Source organism: Macrobrachium nipponense, chromosome 43, assembly GCF_015104395.2.
Source record: "Macrobrachium nipponense isolate FS-2020 chromosome 43, ASM1510439v2, whole genome shotgun sequence".
Classification (NCBI taxonomy): Eukaryota; Metazoa; Arthropoda; class Malacostraca; order Decapoda; family Palaemonidae; genus Macrobrachium; species Macrobrachium nipponense.
Window position 1 is genome coordinate 27,808,511 of NC_061104.1, and position 22,256 is coordinate 27,830,766.

The 22,256-nt window shown below is 41.7% G+C and overlaps 1 protein-coding gene across 1 annotated transcript in view; it reads right to left on the bottom strand.

Moving 5' to 3' along the window:
• Positions 1 to 11,243: 11,243 nt before the first annotated feature.
• The window catches only part of LOC135213847 (ras GTPase-activating-like protein IQGAP1), a 201,387-nt gene continuing 190,374 nt past the window's right edge, over positions 11,244 to 22,256 (bottom strand). Inside the window, exons 24-25 of the mRNA XM_064247950.1 lie at positions 11,937 to 12,031; positions 11,244 to 11,511 (exon numbers count right to left, since the gene is read on the bottom strand). Coding sequence (XP_064104020.1) covers positions 11,244 to 11,511; positions 11,937 to 12,031 — 363 coding nt within the window. The remainder of the gene's footprint in view (positions 11,512 to 11,936; positions 12,032 to 22,256) is intronic.

Below are 22,256 nucleotides of genomic sequence, written 5' to 3' on the forward strand. Positions count from 1 at the left end.
TGGGGCCTTAGAAGTCGAAGGGGAAGCGGCAGCAGCAGACGACAACAAAGACAACGACAACACCTTCCTCCTCCTCCTCTTCTTCTTCGTCAGCTTCCTCAGGACCACTGTCAGGTCTTCCATCCAGGACGGAGCCGGGGCAGTTGCCGAAGCAACAGGGCCCGACTGCACCTGTCCGGAAGGACCTGGGGTGGGGGCAGCAACACCACGGGCAGGAACGACAGCGGCAGGAACTGGTACTGGAGCGTAAGCAATCTCAGGAACTGGAGGCGGGGCAGGAACCAGCGGCATCCTCTGTACTGGAGGCAGGTCTAAAGGAGAGCTCTTGGTACACCGGAAGTCAGGGGCTGGAGCAAGAGTAGCAAAACCAGGCAGCGGCGTCACGGTAAACCTCTTAACATCTGGCAACAGCGCCTGCACAGCAGCTGTTGGGGTAACCATGGCAACGTGCTGGGTGTATACCAGGTGTGGCGGAGCAGCGTAGCCAGGCCTGGATACCGTCGTGGTCGTGGTCAGGCCATGAGTTACCAGCCTGGTCCCTCTTGCCAGGTGACTAAGCAGCCCCTGAACACTCGGTGTCCCCTGGAGCCCCAGCGAGTACCAGGCCTGGCCGAGATCGTCCCCCGTGGCAAGCAAATCTGAGAAAGGAAGAGTAGTCGGGTTAGTAGGGGGGTGGGACAGTTCCCACACAAAGCAAACGGACGACCCTGAATACAACTGAACATCGGGGTATCTAGCCCCCTCCTCCACACTCGACTGATCGAGAGAGGAGAAGGAGCGAGATACCCCCCCTTCCCCCCGAAGGGAAAGGAGCCATACGAGGGAGCTGAGATGGAGGGAAGAAAGACGACGACGTGTCCGTAACCAAGGGAGTAACAGGAGATCCCTCCGATGACTCCCTGGCTGGCTTACGCAGTTTCTTCCTCCCTCCATAGCGTTCCCACTGCTCCTCCGACCAAACAATACACACTTCACATGGCTTGGTGCAAGAGCATTCTTGTCCTCGGCACCGAGTGCATAATTCATGAGGGTCTACCTCGAAAGAGAACCAAAAGGCCCCACACTTACGGCCCTCCCCACCAGGGCACAATCTGCAGTTGATGGGGGGGCGAGGGGGGGTCTCCGGCTCTCAGGAATCCATAATTCACAATTCACGATAGTATGAATAATACAAAATAACCAAGTACTTAACATTAGCTTTGCACATGCACACTAGTAAAAGAGAGAGAGAAAAAAATCTTCACGATATGAAGAAAAACAAGCATACGACATATACAGCGGGCAGAGAGGCGAGCAACTTGTCTATCCACCAGCGCGGCCGAAAGCAAAGTGACTCCTCTCCTCGCAGTCGAGCTGACCGCCAACTGCCAGACAAGTAGTTAACTACTGAACCCCCTTGTTTGAAGCTTACGACCGGTTCAGCTGCCGCTAAGTTACCTTCCTATTGTTAAAGGACCGAGGGTTTGTATACATATCGGAACAAATACAGTTATAAGTATTTTTAGAGGGGTTCCAATACATATATCACAGACTTTCGGTATTCCCAGGTCCACTGTACTGTGCCAAACAATTTATATAGCATAGTGTTTTGTATCAACTTATTTTTACAGTTTTGTATTTCTTGGCTTATTTCAAGTTTTGTATTTCTTGACATATTTTTACAGTTCTGTATTTCTTGGTAACCATATGTAAATCAACATACTTTGTACATATATACAAATATTTGGACATAAGCAAATAAATAGCAATCTTCACCACCATTCATGTATACAAAATGTTATAATATGTAAAATCATTTACAAGTACATTTATTTCTTGACAAATGGTAAAAATCTAATGAATATAGTTTTATTTCCTCAGGATATCTTTAGGCTGTCTACTTACAAATAAACTGAATGACTGATTTAAGACTACTAAAATTGGCATCACAAAACCTACACATTATTGACACCATATTAAAATTATATAGGAAAATAAAAGGATAAATAAATTTAAAAAAGGATAAATGAAATATATTTAATATCTGTAAATTTATATATGCCATATATATACATACTGAGTGTATATAAAATCTGTTAAGGCACCCCACCTCCTTCACAAAGATATACAGTGTCCATAAAGTCTTTCCCAGATTTCAGAACTTTATTACACAAACCATGTTCGGTAGAGGTAGAAGGTTTTCTTCAATTTCAACAATAATGACTAAAGTTTCTTTTACATTACTAATAAATTTCAACATGTGCCCCCTTTGTTGCCCGGAGTATGTCTAAGCAAAATTCTATCTCATGCCAGGTATTCTCCAACATCTCTATAGTTACCGTTGCTAGAGCTGCTGTTATCCTTGCTTTTAAGGTCTCAACATTAGGTACTGGTGTACTGTACACTTTATACTTGATATAACCCCATAAGATAAAATCATTAGGGGTAATGTCTGGTGAACATGGTGGCCATTCTGTTGGACCATCTCAACCAATCCAGTGGTTGGGGAAGGTTGCATCCAGAAAGTTACGAACAACCAAATCATAGGGTGGAGGCGGCCCATATTACTGAAACAGTACCCTTGGCAGAAACTCTTCTAATTGAGGCGCAGCATAATGCTCCAGCAAGCTGGGGGATGGAGGGAGGAGACAGAAACCCTTTGAGGAAACCGAATTGGTTGCAGTGTGCGAAGGTTGATAAAATGATATTATGTTACAATAAAGTTTTGTACATACTTACCTGGCAGATATATACTTAGCTATAAATTCCGTCGTCCCCGACAGAAATTCGAATTTCGCGGTACACGCTACAGGTAGGTCAGGTGATCTACCGCCCTGCCGCTGGGTGGCAGGAATAGGAACCATTCCCATTTTCTAATCAGATTTCCTCTTCCACTTGTCTCCTGAGGGGAGGCTGGATGGGCCATTTAATTTTATATATCTGCCAAGTAAGTATGTACAAAACTTTATTGTAACATAACAATATCATTTTTGTACATTCAACTTCCCTGTCAGATATATACTTAGCTGATTGGCACACTTGGTGGTGGGTAAGAGACAGCTAACTACTGAAAAAGACAGGAAGACAACATACGTTGTAGGTAATATATCAAAAACCTTGGTTCCTACCTGTTTTGGCGGAAGACTTCATGGCTACTGCCTAGGAGCCTGCTAAGCCTCAAGAGCCTCAGCGAGGTTGTGACCTCATGCTAAGAGTTCTTGTGGGTCTGTCAATGGGGTCTTATCCGCTTACTCGACAGAGCCTGAGGATCTTTGTCAATGGGGTCCCATCCACTTACATGACAAAACACCTTGCCTAATGGCATCATCAAGGAGCACAACACCGATCCCGATCACCTGATCCTAACACCCGGGTTAGTAATGAGATTGAAAGGAGTTATCCCCAACATCCTTTCAAACAACCCTAAAAACTCAACACCAAAATTGTAAAAATAAACTAAAATCATTAAGGATCAGTATCAGCTCCTCATCCCAGCACAGTATCCGCTGATACATAAGGAACAAGAGAGAAGCATCTCTCGTATGTCACTCTATGTCACTCTGACATCCTTCAAGTAATGGGACGCAAACACAGAGTTGCATCTCCAGTACGTCGCTGCTAAAATATCTTTCATCGACATATTCCTGTTGAAAGATAGAGAGGTTGCAACCGCACGTACCTCATGCGCTTTAACCCTTAGCAGTTTCAAGGATTCATCTTGGCCCTTCATGTGTGCTTCCGATATCACATTTCTAACAAAGAACGCTAGTGCGTTTTTTGACATGGGTTTCTTCGGGTCCCTCACAGCACACCAGACTCTGACGGCAACCCTGCAGTTGATTCTTCTTTTGAAGATAAAACTTCAGAGTTCTGACTGGACAAAGAGACCTTTCTAACTCTCTCTCGACAATAGGAGAAAGTCCCTTGACTTCAAAACTTCTGGGCCAAGGTCTAGAAGGGTTCTCGTTTTTAGCCAGAAACAGAGGTTGGAAAGAGACAATTGCAGAATCTCCTTTAAATCCCACACGAGAATCTAATGCATGCAGTTCACTGACCCTCTTGGCAGTCGCGAGGGCCAAGAGAAAAATGCACTTCCTCGTGATATCCCTAAACGAGGCTTGATGAGGAGGTTCGAACCTATGCGATGTGAGGAACTTGAGGACTATGTCTAGATTCCAGCTAGGAGGTAGAGAGGATCTAGTCTTAGAGGTCTCGAAGGACTGTATAAGATCATGAAGATCTTTGTTTTCCTCTATGTTCAGGCCCCTATTCCTGAATACAGCAGAGAGCATGCTCCTGTATCCTTTAATGGTGGAAACTGCCAAATGTGATTCTTCTCTTAGGAAGAGAAGAAAATCGGCAAAGTCGGTCACAGAGGTATTGGAGGAGGACAGCTTCTTCGACCTACACCATCTACGGAAGACTTCCCACTTCGATTGATAAACCCGCAGGGTAGAAGACCAGCGGGCTATGGCGATTGCGCTCGCAGCTTTTCGAGAAAAGCCTCTCGCTCTGATGAGTCTTTCGATAGTCGAAAGGCAGTCAGGGAGAGAGCGGGGAGGTTTTTGTGGAACCTCTCGAAGTGGGGTTGTTTGACCAGATCTGTCCTTTCAGGAACAGATCTGGGGAAGTCCACCGTACATTCCAGTACTTCTGTGAACCAATCTCGAGCGGGCCAAAAGGGAGCGATGAGTGTCATTCTTGTTCCTTTTGAGGACACAAACTTCCTTAGCACTTCCCCCAGAAGCTTAAATGGGGGAAAGGCGTAAGCGTCTATGCCCGACCAATCCATGAGGAGGGCATCGATCGCTATGGCTCTGGGATCTTCCACTGATGAGCAGAAGTTGTCCATCCTTCTGGAGAGGAACATGGCGAACAGGTCTATCCGAGGTTTTCCCCAGAGGGACCAGCGTTTCTGGCAGACTTCGGAGTGGAGGGTCCACTCTGTAGGAAGGACCTGGTTCTTCCGGCTGCTCAGTCGGTCTGCTCTTACATTCTTTACTCCTTGCACGAACCTTGTCAGGAGTATGATGCCTCGTTCCTCTGCCCAGATTAACAGAGGTCTTGCTATCCCGTATAGGGAGAAAGAGGGAGTCCCTCCCTGCTTTCGGATGTAAGCCAGAGCCGTGGTATTGTCCGAATTGACCTGGACTACCATGCCTCTGACGTCCGATTCAAAGTACTTTAGGGCTAAATGGATAGCCAGAAGTTCCTTTGCGTTGATGTGCCAGGACACCTGTTCTCTTGTCCAGGTGCCTGACACCTCTTTCGTTCCCAGTGTTGCTCCCCATCCTGTCTCCGAGGCGTTGGAAAACAACACTAGGAGCGGGTTCCGAAGAGAAAGGGACACTCCTTCGTTCCTCTCTAGAGGGGTTAACCACCACTTCAAGTGGGACTTGATCTCCGGTTGAATGGGAAAAGAATCCGACAGTTCTCCTATCTTCCGATTCCACATTCTTTGTAGGTAGAACTGTAGAGGTCTCAGGTTGAGCCTCCCCAGGGAAACGAACTGCTCCAGCGACGAAAGGGTACCCAGGAGACTGAGCCATTCCCTCGCTGAGCTCCATTCTTTCTCTAAGAAGGTTGAGACTTTTTCCAAACCTCGAACAATTCTTTCTCGCGACGGAAACACTTGAAAACCCCGAGAATCCATCTGAATCCCCAGATAGACAATGTTCTGGCTGGGGATCATCTCGGACTTCTCGAGGTTCACAAGCAGTCCGAGCGATCTTACAAGATCCAAAGTCGTTTCCAGGTCCTCCAAACACTGATGTTTCGATTTTGCTCTTATGAAACAATCGTCCAAGTAAAGAGATATGTTCACCCCCTTCAGATGTAGCCATCGTGCTACGTTCCTCATCAGGCCCGTGAAAACTTGAGGGGCCGTCGACAGGCCGAAGCACAAAGCCCTGAACTGAAAGATCCTGCCCTGTACCATGAACCGAAGATATTTCCTCAATGCAGGATGCAGGGGGATGTGAAAATACGCATCCTGCAGGTCCAAGGAGACCATCCAATCTCCAGGACGCAGAGCCGCAAGAACCGAGTTGGAAGTTTCCATAGAGAATTTCTTCTTCTCAACGAAACAGTTCAATGCGCTCACGTTCAGTACAGGCCTCCACCCCCCTGAGGCTTTCGGGACGAGAAACAGTCGATTGTAGAAGCCTTGGGAGTGTGGATCCTGCACTAGTTCGATGGCCTCCTTTTCTAACATCTGGTCTACAAGATGCAATAGAGTTTCTCTCTTGGCAGGGTCTTTGTACTTCGCAGACAGTTCCCTTGGGGTCGACGTCAAGGGAGGCCTGTCTCTGAAGGGGATGAGATATCCTTTCTTCACGATTGAGAGGGACCAGGTGTCTGCCTCTCTCACAGCCCATGCTTCTGAGAACTTCAGAAGCCTGGCGCCTACTGGTGTTTGGAGGACTGACACATCATTTGGTCTTCTTAACTGGCCTGAAGGAAGACCTACCTCTCTTTTCAGTTCCTCTCTTTCTAGAGGAGGATCGAGAAGATGAACTCCCTCGAAAGGGCGGCTGTGGGTTACGTGACTCCTTCTTCACAGCAGGAACGGCTGGCCTCGTCTTCTTTGCTGACTGCACCAGAAGATCTTGAGTCGCTTTCTCAGTGAGTGAGTGAGAAATATCTCTCACTAACTGAGAAGGGAAAAGCTGGTTCGAAAGAGGTGCATAAAGCAGAGACCACCTCTGAACAGGCGAGACAGCTTTTGTAAGGAAAGAGCTGAATACAGCCCTCTTCTTAAGTATTCCTGCTCCGAAAAGGGAGGCCACTTCCCCAGATCCATCTTGGACCGCCTTGTCCATGCACGCTAATATACTATGCAGGACTTCGGGGCTCAGGAAGTCAGGGTCCTGTGTCTTCTTGGCCAAAGCCCCAAGGGACCAGTCTAGAAAGTTAAAAACTTCCAAGACATGGAATAATCCCTTGAGGAGATGGTCCATTTCTGACATTCCCCAAGTGGTTTCAGCAGATGACAGTGATTGTCTCCTCGACGCGTCTACAAGCGTGGAGAAATCTGCCTCAGCCGAAGCAGGGAGAGCGAGCCCCATTGCTTTCCCTGTCTCATACCAAATGCCTCTCCTCCCAGAAAGCCTGGAGGGGGGGCAGGTAAAGACAAGTCTTTCCAGACTCCTCCTTGGAGCTGAGCCAATTTCCAAAAGACTGTAGCGCTTTCTTCATGGAAATGAAGAAGTAGGATGATTTACAGGTCTTCGTACTCGTGAACAACGAACGAGGAGACGGAGGGGCGGCAGGACTCAGAGAATTCCAAATTCTTGCAGCAAAAGAGCTGCTAATGTTTTGTAGTCCAAGAGACCCGCACCCCTATTAGCTTCTGAGTCTGAAATATCTTCAAGCTCCTGTCCAGTTCTGATGGGAGAAGAGCGATCTTTTCGCAAGGTGAAGGGCTTCTAGCAGTATCAGAGCCATCCTGACAAGGGCGATGGCCGCCTGTGCGACATCTTGCGTCCCTGCCAGGAGAAGGCTGATCCTGCGAAAAACTCCTATCATTATCAGAGCCATCCTGACAAGGGCGACGGCCGCCTGTGTGACATCTAGCGTCCCTGCCAGGAGAAGGCTTACCCTGCGAAAAGCTTCTAGCAGTACCAGAGTCATCCTGACAAGGGCGACGGCCGCCTGTACGACATCTTGCGTCTCTGTCAGGAGAAGGCTGATCCTGCGAAAAACTACAAAGAGTAGCCTCCCAGTTAACTTCTCTCTCGAAAGGTGAAGCTGGAGATCCTGGCGCCTGGCATCCTAGTTGGCGCCTCGCGCCTGGCTGGCGCTTCGTGTCTGGTTGGCGTCTCGTGCCTGGTTGACTCCTTGCGCCTAGCTGGCGCTGCCCGCATCGGACAATACTCACGCCTGACCGGGCTGTCCGCATCTGGCGCTTTGCGCCTAGTTGGCGCCTCGCGCCTGGCTGGCTCTGTCCGAATCGGACAATAACCGTGCCTGTACGGCCTGTCCGCATCTGGCGCTTTTCTCCTAGTTGGTGCCTCGTGCCTGGCTGTTGCTTCGTTGTCAGAGGATACTCTATCTGGCGCCTCGGACCTAGGACGAGGAGTAGAGGAGAGGCGCTTGGAGCCAGGAACGTCCACAGGACGAGAAGATCTTTTTATAGGAAGAAAAGTGTCTTTCCTCCGAGGAGGCTCCTTTTTTAGAACTCCTACCAATGACGAGATTTGCTCCTGCATTTTAAGGAGAATCTTCTTAGTTGTATCTTCCTCCTCCTTATCAGAATGAGGGGAAGGAGGTCTGGATGATGTAGGAGACTCCGAGCCTAGAGCAGGAGCAATCAAGGCTTTCTTGGCTCTCTTCCTCTCGCATGGAGAGACTTCTGGAAAGCGGTCCGGGCTCGAGTCCAAAGTAGGCGCTTTCCAACTTCTTTTCGAAGGACGCGATAGATCGTCTGAACTCCATCCACGTCTATGCGGAGACAAATCGGATGAGGAGAAGCACTCTTTGAGGATGCCTTTCCAATGACGATCCTTGGCAGTCTGGGATGCCACAGATCCTGCCGAGGGGACGTCTGATCGGTGGGGATTCTCCGTAACCTCCGTAAGGCTTTCGACATTCCTTCTCCTCTGGGCCTGGGAGCTTGGAAGAGGTCTAGGCCTGGGAGCGAGACAGAGCCGATCAGACGCACCCTCCACTGCACTGGGGACACTAACATCACTTTCCACTGCACTTTGCTTACCTTCTAGAGCTTGCAATTTATGCTCCATCCTCTTGAGGGCAGCCTTCAAATCTGCAATTTCCGATGATGAATTTGCAGTATCTGAGAAGGGAGAAGGTGCTGATACTGTATGGGAGGAAGCAACGATTACTTGAGGATTAGGTGCTACTCTACTAATTGGCTCCTTAGAGCGAGACCTACTCAAGCTTCTGGAGGAAGCTTTTCTAGCCCTATCCTTCTCCAATTTCCTTAAGTAGGAATTTAGAGTCTTCCATTCTTCCTCACTCAAATTTACACATTCATTACAAGTGTTAGATACAGAACATTCATTACCCCTACACCGCTTGCATACAGTGTGAGGATCTACCAAAGCTTTCGGTAGTCTCACACTACAACCCTCATTCACACATCTTCTAACTGCATAGTTAGAGTCCGACATCTTGAGAATAATCTGAAGCCAAATCCAAAAAACAGTCCACAAAAGCGTATGCCAAACCAGAGATCCAATACGTCACCAAATAAATCAGTCCAGAAGATCAACGGCGATGAAAAACGAAGTCAAGTCAGGAGGAACCAGCAACGATGTTACCGGAACCGGCGACAGAGAAAATCTGATTAGAAAACGGGAATGGTTCCTATTCCTGCCACCCAGCGGCAGGGCGGTAGATCACCTGACCTACCTGTAGCGTGCCGCGAAATTCGAATTTCTGTCGGGGACGACAGAGTCTATAGCTAAGTATATATCTGACAGGGAAGTCGAATGTACAAAAATAAGTTTTATTCACATTTTCGGTACAAGAATAATCAAAGAAATCAATAGTGTGTGTGTGTGTGTGTGTGTGTGTGTGAGAGAGAGAGAGAGAGAGAGAGAGAGAGAGAGAGAGAGAGAGAGAGAGAGAGAGAGAGAGAGAGAGAGAGAGAGAGAGAGTGCGCTGGTAAAATCAGTTTTTGGGATGCTTAGCTCACAGGTTATAAGTTTCACCCTAAAAGCAAATGGTTGGGGTTCCTTGGTGCAAAAGCGTAGTTGTAAAGTACTCTTGTACCTCGAAGAAGCGAAAATGGAAGCATGTCTCCATGTAGGCTGCAGCTGTGAACCGACGTCATGGCGAGCACCATGTTTATGACATCACTGAGCATCTTGAATGTGAAGCCAGCACTCAGCAAAAAGTGCAAGGCTGTTGTTATTCTTGTAGGCATAGCAACCTGACTCAAAAGGCTGCGGTGTTGTACTATATATGCTTCTCTACAGATGTTGACTCATTCGACCACCATTCAGTGCATATCAGGATAGAAGGGACATCCATAGCATGGTACCCTGGATGGCAGCGCGACGTTATATAGCAAACCAACTGCCCTTCTTGGGTTAGTACTCCTAATAGGCCTAACATCAATCATACACCTCCATCAACTCTGCCCACGTATCTGGAATGAAAACAAGATGGCGATGCACACCTCTCCCAGCAGGGAAAGGAGCACAATTAGTCAAATTTACTTCCCAAAGCACTTCCTGATACATCCAAGCTTTGGATTCACAGGCAAACCATATGATATATGTGAAAATCCCAAGTACAGGCAGCGAATTAACTGTATCTGAAGAGTTTTTGCACCTACGACCTACTACACAATGAGTACCCCGATATCAAAAGCGTTGAAGATAATATCTGGGTGTTTATCTGCTTCTTGTGATGTCCAGGAAATCTTGAAGCATGAGAAGGCTCCATGTTCACAATAGTGCCTGGAAATTCCAAAAGCAACAGATTCAAAACATGAGGGGGCAAACTAAACCGGCTTTAAAAGGACGGAAGCAAAGCACATCCCCTCTTAAAGGCGGTAAGAAAATAACTAACGGGGTCACAAGTTAAAGAGGGGTATGTGGGTGGCTCCACATGACTCATGACCGAACACAGATGCCAATAGTCCCTTGCATACACAATTATTTTAAAACTTACCAGTTTCCAGCTGGCGCTAAGTATTAATGTTAATCTTAATGTTAAGACCGAAGGCTTGTTTTGTATATGAACAATGAAAATTTTGACAAAAGTGGAAAAATCCACAGATATTAACCCAAAAATATAGTGTCATATGGAACTCTTGGGTTTGAACCTGGGAAAAAAATCCTGAGGTTCAAGAGCCCCCTCACCACATCAAGGTGGTCCCAAAATGAGGGGGAAAATCCTTTTATGCCTCACTGGTATTTATGTGACTGTTATTAATCATATGATTTGTTTGATTGTTTGTATGGTGTTTTTACATTCCATGGGACTAGTAGCTTTTCAGCAATGGGACCAATGGCTTTATGTGACTTCCAAACCACATCGAGAATGAACTTCTATCACCAGAAATACACATCTCTCACTCCTCAATGGAATGCCCAAGAATCAAACTCGCGGCCACTGAGGTGGTACGCCAATACCAAACCAACCCCGCCAGTGAGGGACACGTTAATACATCTTGGGTATTTTTGTATTACAGGTGAAGCAGCAATGTCAATTTAAAGCCCTCAATATCTTTACTGGAGTCTTTTAATAACCCAAGTCTTATTCTTTTAAGATAACCAGTCATGTGATATATGCTACAAAAGTAAGCGCATCTCTTGCCAAACAATACAACTTACCTTTAAAATTTCCTTTTCTGGAATATGTGGGAATCTACGTTGCAAAGCTGATCTCATGACACGAGCCATGTATAGCATAGCATAAGGAATGTGGTCCCTGTTGCTGGTGATCTGCTGACAAAATGCTAGAGTCACTTCCTTCAATGTGGTAATTGCTTGTGCCAACCTCTTCTGAACTTCAGGGTACTGTAAGGCCTGTTCCTGATCTACTGTATATGGCAGCCCACTGTAAAGATGATATACATAAAATCTTGTATGCACACAAAAAATCTAGGAGAGTATATTCTTTACAATAATAAAATTCAATTCCCCTGAGGAGCACTATCAGACCATCAAAGAGCAGGAGGCTGCTTGCAAGCAACAGGTTGCCCATATCTGTTAGTAACCAACTGGTAAAATTTATACAAAGATAAGACACCAAATTTCTTTATATCCAACAGTTTTTATCTAACAGTCACAAGTGCCTAATATAAATAAGAATATATCACTAAATCCATCAACAATTGTCAGTGAGCTTCAACGTAACTGATACCATGCTAGAAATACTGAAAGAATGCCAGTCATATCAGAGTTTAGATGAAACTGAAAAACACAACAAAACTGCGTTTAAAGTATATATACTATATTAGTATACTTGAAAGTTCCACAAACCTGGCTTGTCCTGAATGCATTTCCAAATGATTTATCCAAGTCTTATATATTTCCACAGGGTTTGTGTTGATTTGCATTGTATGGTCATCAACAACCTATAAGAATAAAGAACAAATTACATTATGCACACTTTGCAAAGACAAGACTCTTACTAAACTGTAAGAGTCGGTTATCCACAAAGGCAAATCCTAAAGATAAATGTCTTTGTACAATGCCTACAGTTTATCTACATCATCTGCATTACCACCATTTCTAGTACATAAATACAGTAAATCTTCTGTTTAATAAGCTGGGGCTAAGTAATTTTATAGCTCAGTTCATTATGCAGCTAATTTTATCCATTTTCACCCCTGCCAAAAAGCCCTTGTTTTCTACAAGTCCTAATTGTATTACCTTGCACTTTCCCTTCAACTTCCTTGCATAACACTACTAATTAATCTAAAACTAATAAAAATCAAACATTCCAATGAACCTTCCTGTAGGGCACTTCTGTACAGTACCAGTCTAGCTACGATAACTGTAGCAGGCCAATAAATTTAATGTTTGTGTGCCTGCCAGTCAGCTGGCCCCCACCCCCCCTCCTCTATGTTATGTAGGCTATCATCAAAACTGTACTGTAAATCACTAAAATTACATCAAAATGCTCAGTCCATTAACCATTAATATGTTTGGCTTATAGCATTCATGACAAAATCTGTATGTTCTGTCTTCTTTCTTTTATATATTAAAACCAATGGTTTGAATGTTTGATAGTCTGTCAATTTACTCTTTCTGTCTCTTTTGCACTATTATTTCTTAGTACAATTGTGCTAATCAGTAAATATGGTGCATTACTTACACAATATATGTGACTCACTAAGCTTAAGTAGCTTACAATGTATTTTGGATAGTGTAAGGATTTTGTATATTTTCATAAAGAATACTGATAAACACTTAATTCAAATTTTTGTTTATGTGCATGCTGAACTTCTTTAATAAGCCCAGGCACAAACACACAGTTTTGGATGAAATGCTTATCACATTTTCAATGTGGAGACAGAGTTAGTATATACAATCAACCTCCGCTATTCGCAGTCTTGCAATTCGAATATTCACCTATTTGTGGAAAATTTGCCTATTCGCTGTATTTTTCACCAAGAAATATTCACTAATTGCTGTACTTTCATATTTTCATGACTAAATGCACTTTGTGATAATTTTCAGTTTTCTTCTTTTTAAACTATCAAAATAGGCAGTTCTACGCATTTTTAGAGCAGTTTTAAGTACAGGCAGCCCGCGGTTAACAGCGCAATCACTCAACGGCGAATCGGTTTTACGGCGGTCGTCAAAAATATTCATAAAAAAATAAGGCATTTTAAAGGTATCTTTACGGCACAAATTTCAGTTAACAGCGCCCGCTAGCGCCGTTGTCTAACGACTTCATACATTTGTAGAAATGCCGTTCAGACCATAAAGGTTATGCAAATTATATTAACAAATTTTATGGAGAGTTATTACGTAGGTATTAGGGTAAAATATATGCCTCAGACGCTGTTCTATGCCGAAAATATCGAGTTACATAAGTGCAAATGTAGCTATGGATGTGTCGATTTATAAATGTTCATGCTTTTGTTTAAAATGTGTATGAAAATGTATTACGTGAAAGGCATTTTATTTCTGTACACTGCCCTTCACGTTATCAAATACGTTGTTTTTTTCATGTTCTTTCTGTAAGCCGCCGCCTGCCGCTCTTCCGAGAATATCGATTTTTAAAAAATAAAAATGTGCAAATTAGCGCTCGATGTGTCGATTTTATAAATGTTTATGCTTTTATGTTTAAAATGTGTATGAAAATGTATTACGAATAGGGTATTTTTATTTCTGTGCAGAAATATGATAAAAGGGCAGCTTTTGAAACCCCTTCAAGTTATCGACTACGATGTTTTTTTCAAGTTCGTTCTTGTATGCCGCCGTCTGCCGCTCTTCCGAAAATATAGAGTTAAAAAGAGTGCAAATTTAGCGATCGATGTGTCGATTTTTTAAATGTTTATGCTTTTATGTTTAAAATGTGTATGAAAATATATTACGTAAAGGTATTTTCATTTTTGTACAGAAATAAGATACAAATTAAGGCAGCCTTTGTAACTACGCTCCACGTTGTCAGGGGATGGTTTTTCATGTTCGTTCTTGTCCGCCGGTTCCGAAAAATGCATTGTGTTATTTTATTAATTATGCATCTTTTCCATAAATCCTTTAAAAAGTTATACATTATTTTGCTGTATCCAAGAATATTGTAGGTATTCTCATATTATTGTATTTTAAAATACTACGGCAAACTTAAGCCCGTATTCCGCGGAGCGGCCAATGTTGTGGTTTGAAATCAGCTGATGAATACAAGTTTGTTTCACCATAACGCAATTCTGAGCGAATGCTCTTGCTTCTAGTTAGCATAAACGAATATCTATATACTTGACTTATATGAGACAAAGTTATTTTTCCTTATACAGCGTGTTTTTAGGTGGAAATATTTATTGAATATGTCTCGTTGTGAAAGTGAACTACTATTTTTTTCGTTAACAGGTTACGTTGGCGGCATGTTTATTGCGTAAAAAATTACGTGATTCCGTTCGCAATCCTTTATATCATTGTAATACGAACTTTACGTTATTTATCTTATATCGGCGCGAAACCAACAGTAAAACGTGTTCTTTCAAGCACAGTAGTTTTGATTAAAATGATTTTATCCCAATTTTATCTACAGTTGTGTGTGATGGCAGATGTTTACTGCAGTTTTATCCTTGTTGCCGATGTACGATAATAGTCTTTAGCAGCTTGAACAGTTTTCTTAGCTTCAGTTATAACTAGGTTTAAATTTAACGGTATATTTCCCGATTGATCTTTAACCCTTAAACGCCGAAGCGGTAAATAAAAAAATGACTCCCGTGTGCCGGAGGGGTTTGAGAGTGAGCGCGTAAGCGGAAAAAATATTTTTTTCAAAAAATCACAGCGCGCTTAGTTTTCAAGATTAAGAGTTCATTTTTGGCTCCTTTTTTTGTCATTGCTTGAAGTTTAATATGCAACCATCAGAAATGAAAAAAATTATCATTATCATATATAAATAATGCGATATATGATAGCGCAAAAACGAAATTTCATATATAATTGTATTCAAATCGCGCTGTGCGCCAAACGGTTAGAGGTAACAAGTTACTTTTTTTTTCGTTGTAATGTGCACTAAATTGCGATCATTTTGATATATAACACATTGTAAAACAATAAAAGCAACACAGAGAAAATATTATCACAAAATGATGCATGAATTCGTAGCGCGCGGATGTAAAAAAATAATTTTTTAAAAAATTCACCATAAATCGAAATATTGTTATAGAGACTTGCAATTTGTTTCAAAATGAAGGAAAATTATTGAATATTACGATACTGTAAGAGTTTTAGCTTACAAATGCAGTTTTCGACCATTTCAAACGAGTTAAAGTTGACTGAATGTCGAATTTTTGTTTAAAATTTTTTTTTATATGCAAATATAAAAAAAATGAGAAATGCTACAACCTTCCAATAATTTTTGTTATATTGTGCATGTTTTTGCGCACATTTTCATATATAAAACTCTAAAAAAAGCATAATATGAAAAGGCTCAAATATTAGGAGAATGTGACCTACGCGTTTCGGAGATTTTCGGCCGAGAATCAGCGAGCGGACGGAATAAAAATATTTTTTTCAAATATTCACCATAAATCGAGATATTGTTCTAGAGACTTGCAATATGTTTTAAATTGAAGATAAATGATTGGATATTACTAGACTGTAAGATTTTTATGTTACAAATGCGTTTTTTGACCATTTCGGTTGAGTCAAAGTTGACCGATCGTAGTTTTTTTCGTACTTATCGTACTTTATATGCAAATATTTCAAAAATGATAAATGCTACAACCTTCCAATATTTTTTTTCGTTATATTGTGCACGTTTTTGCGCACATTTCCATATATAAACCTCTAAAAAAAGCGTAATATGAAAAGGCACAAATATTAGGAGAATGTGACCTACGCGTTTCCGAGATTTTCGGCCGAGAATCGGCGCGCGGACGGAATAAAAATATTTTTATCAAATATTCACCATAAATCGAGATATTGTTCTAGAGACTTGCAATATGTTTTAAATTGAAGATAAATGATTGAATATTACTAGACTGTAAGATTTTTATGTTATAAATGCGTTTTTTGACCTTCTCGGTTGAGTAAAAGTTGTGACCGATCGTAGTTTTTTTTGTACTTCATCGTACTTATATGCAAATATTTCAAAATGAGAAATGCTACAACCTTCCAATATTTTTTGTTTATATTGTGCATGTTTTTTGCGCACATTTCCATATATAACCTTTAAAAAAAGCGTAATATGAAAAAGGCTCAAATATTAGGAGAATGTGACCTACGCGTTTCGGAGATTTTCGGCCGAGAATCGGCGCGCGTAAGGAAAAAAAATATTTTTTTCAAAAATTCACCATAAATCGAGATATTGTTCTAGAGACTTGCAATTTGTTTTAAAATGAAGATAAATGATTGAATATTACTAGACTGTAAGATTTTTATGTTATAAATGCGTTTTTTGACCTTTTCGGTTGAGTCAAATTTGACCGATCGTAGTTTTTTTTCGTACTTATCGTACTTTATATGCAAATATTTCAAAAATGAGAAATGCTACAGCCTTCCAATATTTTTTGTTATATTGTGCATATTTTGCGCACATTTCCATATATAAACCTTTAAAAAAAGCGTAATATGAAAAGGCTCAAAATATTAGGAGAATGTGACCTACGCGTTTCGGAGATTTTCGGCCAAGAATCGTGCGCGGAGGGGATAAAAATATTTTTTTCCAAAAATTTTTTTAAAAAATTCACCATAAATCGAGATATTGTTCTAGAGACTTGCAATTTGTTTTAAAAGAAGATAATGATTGAATATTACTAGACTGTAAGATTTTTATTTTTGTTTAATAAATGCGTTTTTTTGACCTTTTCGGTTGAGTCAAAGTGACCGATTGTAGTTTTTTCGTACTTGATCGTACGTTATATGCAAATATTTAAAAAAGAGAAATGCTACAACCTACCAATATTTTTTGTTCATATTGTGCATGTTTTTTGCGCACATTTCCATATATAAACCTTTAAAAAAAAGCGTAATATGAAAAGGCTCAAATATTAAGAGAATGTGACCTACGCGTTTCCGAGATTTTCGGCCGAGAATCGGCGCGCGAGGAGGGGGGAAAAAATATTTTTTTCAAAAATTCACCATAAATCGAGATATTGTTCTAGAGACTTGCAATTTGTTTTAAAATGAAGATAAATGATTGAATATTACTAGACTAAGATTTTATGTTATAAATGCATTTTTGACCTTTCGGTTGAGTCAAGTTGACCGATCATAGTTTTTTTCGTACTATCGTACTTTATATGCAAATATTTCAAAAATGAGAAATGCTACAACCTTCCAATATTTTTTGTTATATTGTGCATGTTTTTGCGCACATTTCCATATATAAACCTTTAAAAAAAGCGTAATATGAAAAGGCTCAAATATTAGGAGAATGTGACCTACGCGTTTCGGAGATTTTTGGCCGAGAATCGGCGCGCGGGGAGGGGAAAAAAATATTTTTTTCAAAAATTCACCATAAATCGAGATATTGTTCTAGAGACTTGCAATTTGTTTTAAAATGAAAAATATAAAGATTGAATATTACTAGACTGTAAGATTTTTATGTTATAAAATGCGTTTTTTGACCTTTTCGGTTGAGTCAAAGTTGACCGATTGTAGTTTTTTTCGTACTTATCGTATTTATATGCAAATATTTCAAAATGAGAAATGCTACAGCCTTCCAATATTTTTTTGTTATATTTGTGCATGTTTTTTGCTGCACATTTCCAATATAAATAAACCTTTTAAAAAAAGCGTAATATGAAAAGGCTCAAATATTAAGATGAATTGTGAACCTACGCGGTTTTCCGACTGATTTTTGCGGCTGAGAATCGGCGCCGCGGAGGGGAAAAAATATTTTTTTCAAAAATTCACCATAAATCAGATATTGTTCTAGAGACTTGCAATTTTGTTTTTAAAATGAAGATAAATGATTGAATATTACTAGACTGTAAGATTTTTATGTTATAAATGCATTTTTTTGACCTTTTCGGTTGAGTCAAATTTGGACCCGATCATAGTTTTTTTTCGTACTTATCGTACTTTATATGCAAATATTTCAAAAATGAGAAATGCTACAACCTTCCAATATTTTTTGTTATATTGTGCATGTTTTTGCGCACATTTCCATATATAAAACTATAAAATAAGCGTAATATGAAAAGGCACAAATATTAGGGAGAATATGACCTACGCGTTTCGGAGATTTTCTGGCCGAGAATCGGCGCGCGGAGGGAATAAAAATATTTTTTATTTTTTTCAAATATTCACCATAAATCGAAATATTGTTCTAGAGACTTGCAATTTGTTTTAAAGTGAAGGTAAATGATTGAATATTACTAGACTGTAAGTAATTTGCTTACCCCCCAAAAAAAAAAATTTATAATATATATATATATATATATATATATATATATATATATATATATATATATATATATATATGTATATATATATATATGTATATATATATATATATATATATATATATATATATATAAATAAAGGATTTTGACGTAAGGAAAAATCTATTTTCTGGGCGATTGGCTCGTGTCGCCAGCGAAATATCCTTTAATCTATTATTTCTAGGGTAAATGTACTAACACATACCAGAGAATAAATAAAATAAAGAAAAAGGTCAGTATGACTGACTCGCTCACCCTCTAGGAGGGTGTCGGTATGAACACTAGGCGAGTGAGACCACTACCACGAGCCAAATGCCAATAGAAATCTCCCACTACAAAACCCTCCAAGAGGGGAGCCGTCCCACAGAGGGAGCAGCTCGTACTACTACTACACCATCCCATGCTTGCGACTGCTGCGCCTCTAGTGGCCATCCTGAAGTTAGCAGACAATCTTGAGCGAAGGGATGGGTAGGGGGGGGTATTTCGCTGGCGACACGAGCCAATCGCCCAGAAATAGATTTTTCCTTACGTCAAAATCCTTTTTCTGGGCTCAGCTCGTGTCGCTTGCGCGAAATCGTACCAGAGAAACAGCTCAAGATTGTAAAGAAAATAAATAAAATATAATAAAACAAAATAGGTCTCAAATAAAAGGTATAAAATAAAAGAATGAATATAATTGCTAGAAAGATACAAGTACACAGTAAAACAAAATCAGAAATATGCTTAAATTACCCTTAAATCTAATTATGTTAATAATATAAGGTAATTTACATATATACAAATAGGTACAATGATTACCTATGGCAATAAATCTGTGTAACAACATGTATCAAAATTAGAAATAGCAATTAGTATAATTTACATAAATATATGATCAATGATAAAATAATATATCTAGGAATGTATATGACTTAATATACAAAACCCGTAACCATTGCATTATGATGTATCCCCTAGCATAAAAATAAGGGGATAACATCTATGAGATCAGTATGGTAATCAGATGTGAGTGTCCCTAACCAGACAAAAGGGGCACTATACAATCATAAAGCAGCTAAGACACAAGGTAAATGTTAATGAACAAGGCAGGAATAGACGAACTGTTGGGTGAGGCAGGTAGAAAGGAGGACTGAATCTTCTACTATAATCTAGCTAGAGTCAGGGGAAAGGAAAACTTATGTTACCCGATGCCTGCTACTGCTGGGAAGATTTCAGAGCTTCCGACGGACTTAATGGTAGTGAACGTTGAACACTGTCGGGCGATTTCCATCCGGTATACTTCTTTAAATCAGCAAAATTCATATGTTGGAAGTAATTAATTGAGGTGGCTACTGCCCTGACATCATGTGCTTTTGGAAAGGAGTCAGGATTGGCTTGTTTGATAAAGTACAGGATTTGTTGCCTGATGCCTTTAGTGGATAAAGTACCACCTTTTTCCCTCCTAAAGAGGGGCCCCGATGAGGAAGAGGAGGTCCTGGATAGAAAGGCTCGTAAGGTTGAAACCGGACAAAGGGAAACATCTTGTGGAAGAGGTAGTACCTTCCAAGGTTCCCACCTCATCAAAGGATCTTCATTCTTTGCCAAAAAGCTACGTTCGGGAGAAAGTAGCACTTCCCACCCCCGGGTGGGAAGGAATTGAACATGACCGGGTCCGGGTCTCTGGATAAAGCCGACAGTTCTGAAATTCTTGCTCCTGAAGCTAGGCTTAATAAAAACAGGGTTTTTCTTAGGAGCATCATAAACGAGCATGTGTCATTATCGGTTTCGGAAGCCAGTTTTAGAACATCGTTTAAGAACCATGAAACTGACGTAGGCCTGACAGAGGGCCTAAGTCTAGCACATGCTTTAGGAATAGACGAGAAATAGGTATCTGTCAGTCTATGTTAAATCCAAATTGAAATATCTTTTTCAATGCTGACTTGGTTTGTCGTAATCGTGCTAGCTGCTAAACCCTTTTCAAAAAATAGATCTGAAAAAGGATTATAGCAGAATAACTGTCATGATTCTGATATCTGACTCTCTCAGGAAGGTTGCTAACTTTTGACGGCAGCATCATACTGCCTCAAAGTTGAATCCCTTTTATCGGATTCCAGGAAAAGAATATTCTGAGGGTCAATATTCGCATCTCTTTTTGCCGCAAACTTCATGAAATCCATAAAGTTAGGGTTTTGAGAATCCCTGAGGAAGCGAAACACAGTCTTCGTTGTACTGACTGGGAGAGCTTGGGACTGGGATCCGAAGGGGACGAAGGACCCAGTTCCAGGATCAGGGGGTGGTACCAATTGCTCTTCGGCCAGTCTGGGGCTACTAGAGCACTTGACCCCTGAATGTCCTGAGTTTGTCTAAGACCTTCATAAGGAGATTCACTGGAGGGAAGACGTAAATCTTCTCCCAGTTGTTCCAGTCTAGAGCCAGGGCGTCCGTGGCGTAAGCCAGAGGGTCCAGGTTGGGGGCTACATAAACACGGTAGTTTGTGGTTCGCTTGTGATGCGAAGAGATCCACCTGTAGCCCTGGGACTCTTTGAAGGATCCATTGGAACGAACTCTCGTCTAGAGACCATTCCGACTCTAGGGGTACTGATCGGGATAGGGCGTCTGCTATGACGTTTCTTACTCCAGCTATGTGGGTGAGGAAAGATGCCAACTGAATTTGTCTGCCAGGGAGAAGATGGCTATCATGACGTGATTTAGATGACGTGACTTGGAGCCTCCTCTGTTTATGCAAGTACTACCACTGCGCTGTCCAAGACTAGCTTTATGTGGGAGTACCTTGGTGGGCGTAATCTTTTCAGAGTCAAGAAGACTGCCATTGCCTCCAGTACGTTTATATGGAACTGACTGAACTGGGTTGACAAATTCCTTGCACTTTTCTGACTTGGGAGTTACCCTCCCCAAGCCGCTTAAGGACGCGTCTGTGTGGATGGTAATCCCTGGTGGAGGGAACTGAAGAGGGACTGACACTGACAGATTCTGACTTTTGCCACGGCCGAAGCCGGTTCTTTAGAATCAGAGGTACTGAGGATAGCTTGTCCCTGGACCTGACATTTGCTCGAGAGCGCCAGATCCTGGTTAGATCTTTCAGTTTGGCTTCATTAAGATGTTCGTTACTGAAGCAAAACTGGAGAGAGCGAGGATTCTTTCCTGAGCTCTTCCTTGATGCTAGTTTGTGACTTAGAAATTGCTTGACTGACTTCGCTATTTCTTTCCTTTTGGTGGATGGAACAATCGACAGAGTGTGTGAGGATAGATTCCAATGAATGCCTAGCCACTGAAAGTTGACTCTGAGGTGAGTCTGGACTTGGATTGTTTATCTTGAATCCTAGATATTTAGGAATTGGATCACTTTCAGTGTGGCCTTGTTGCATTCTTTTCGGACTGATGGGGCCCAGATCAACCAATCGTCGAGATACGCTACTACCATAATCCCTTGAGCTGAGCTGTTGCACTACTACTTCCGCTAGCTTCGTGAACACCCTGGGTGCCACGTTGAGCCCGAACGGGATACCTTGAAGGAGAACGTCTGGTCTCCTATCTTGAATCCCACCAGATACGGACGGGAAGTGTCTTGCAATAGGGATATGATAGTAGGCGTCTTGTAAGATCGATAGAGGTTGGTGTCGGCCCCGCCACGGGGAAGTAGGGCGTACCCGCACCGTGAGATCGGTGAGCATCTTCGAACTTGTCGCAGCGGATGGCTAAGTTTAAGCGGGACAAGTCTAAGATTACCCTT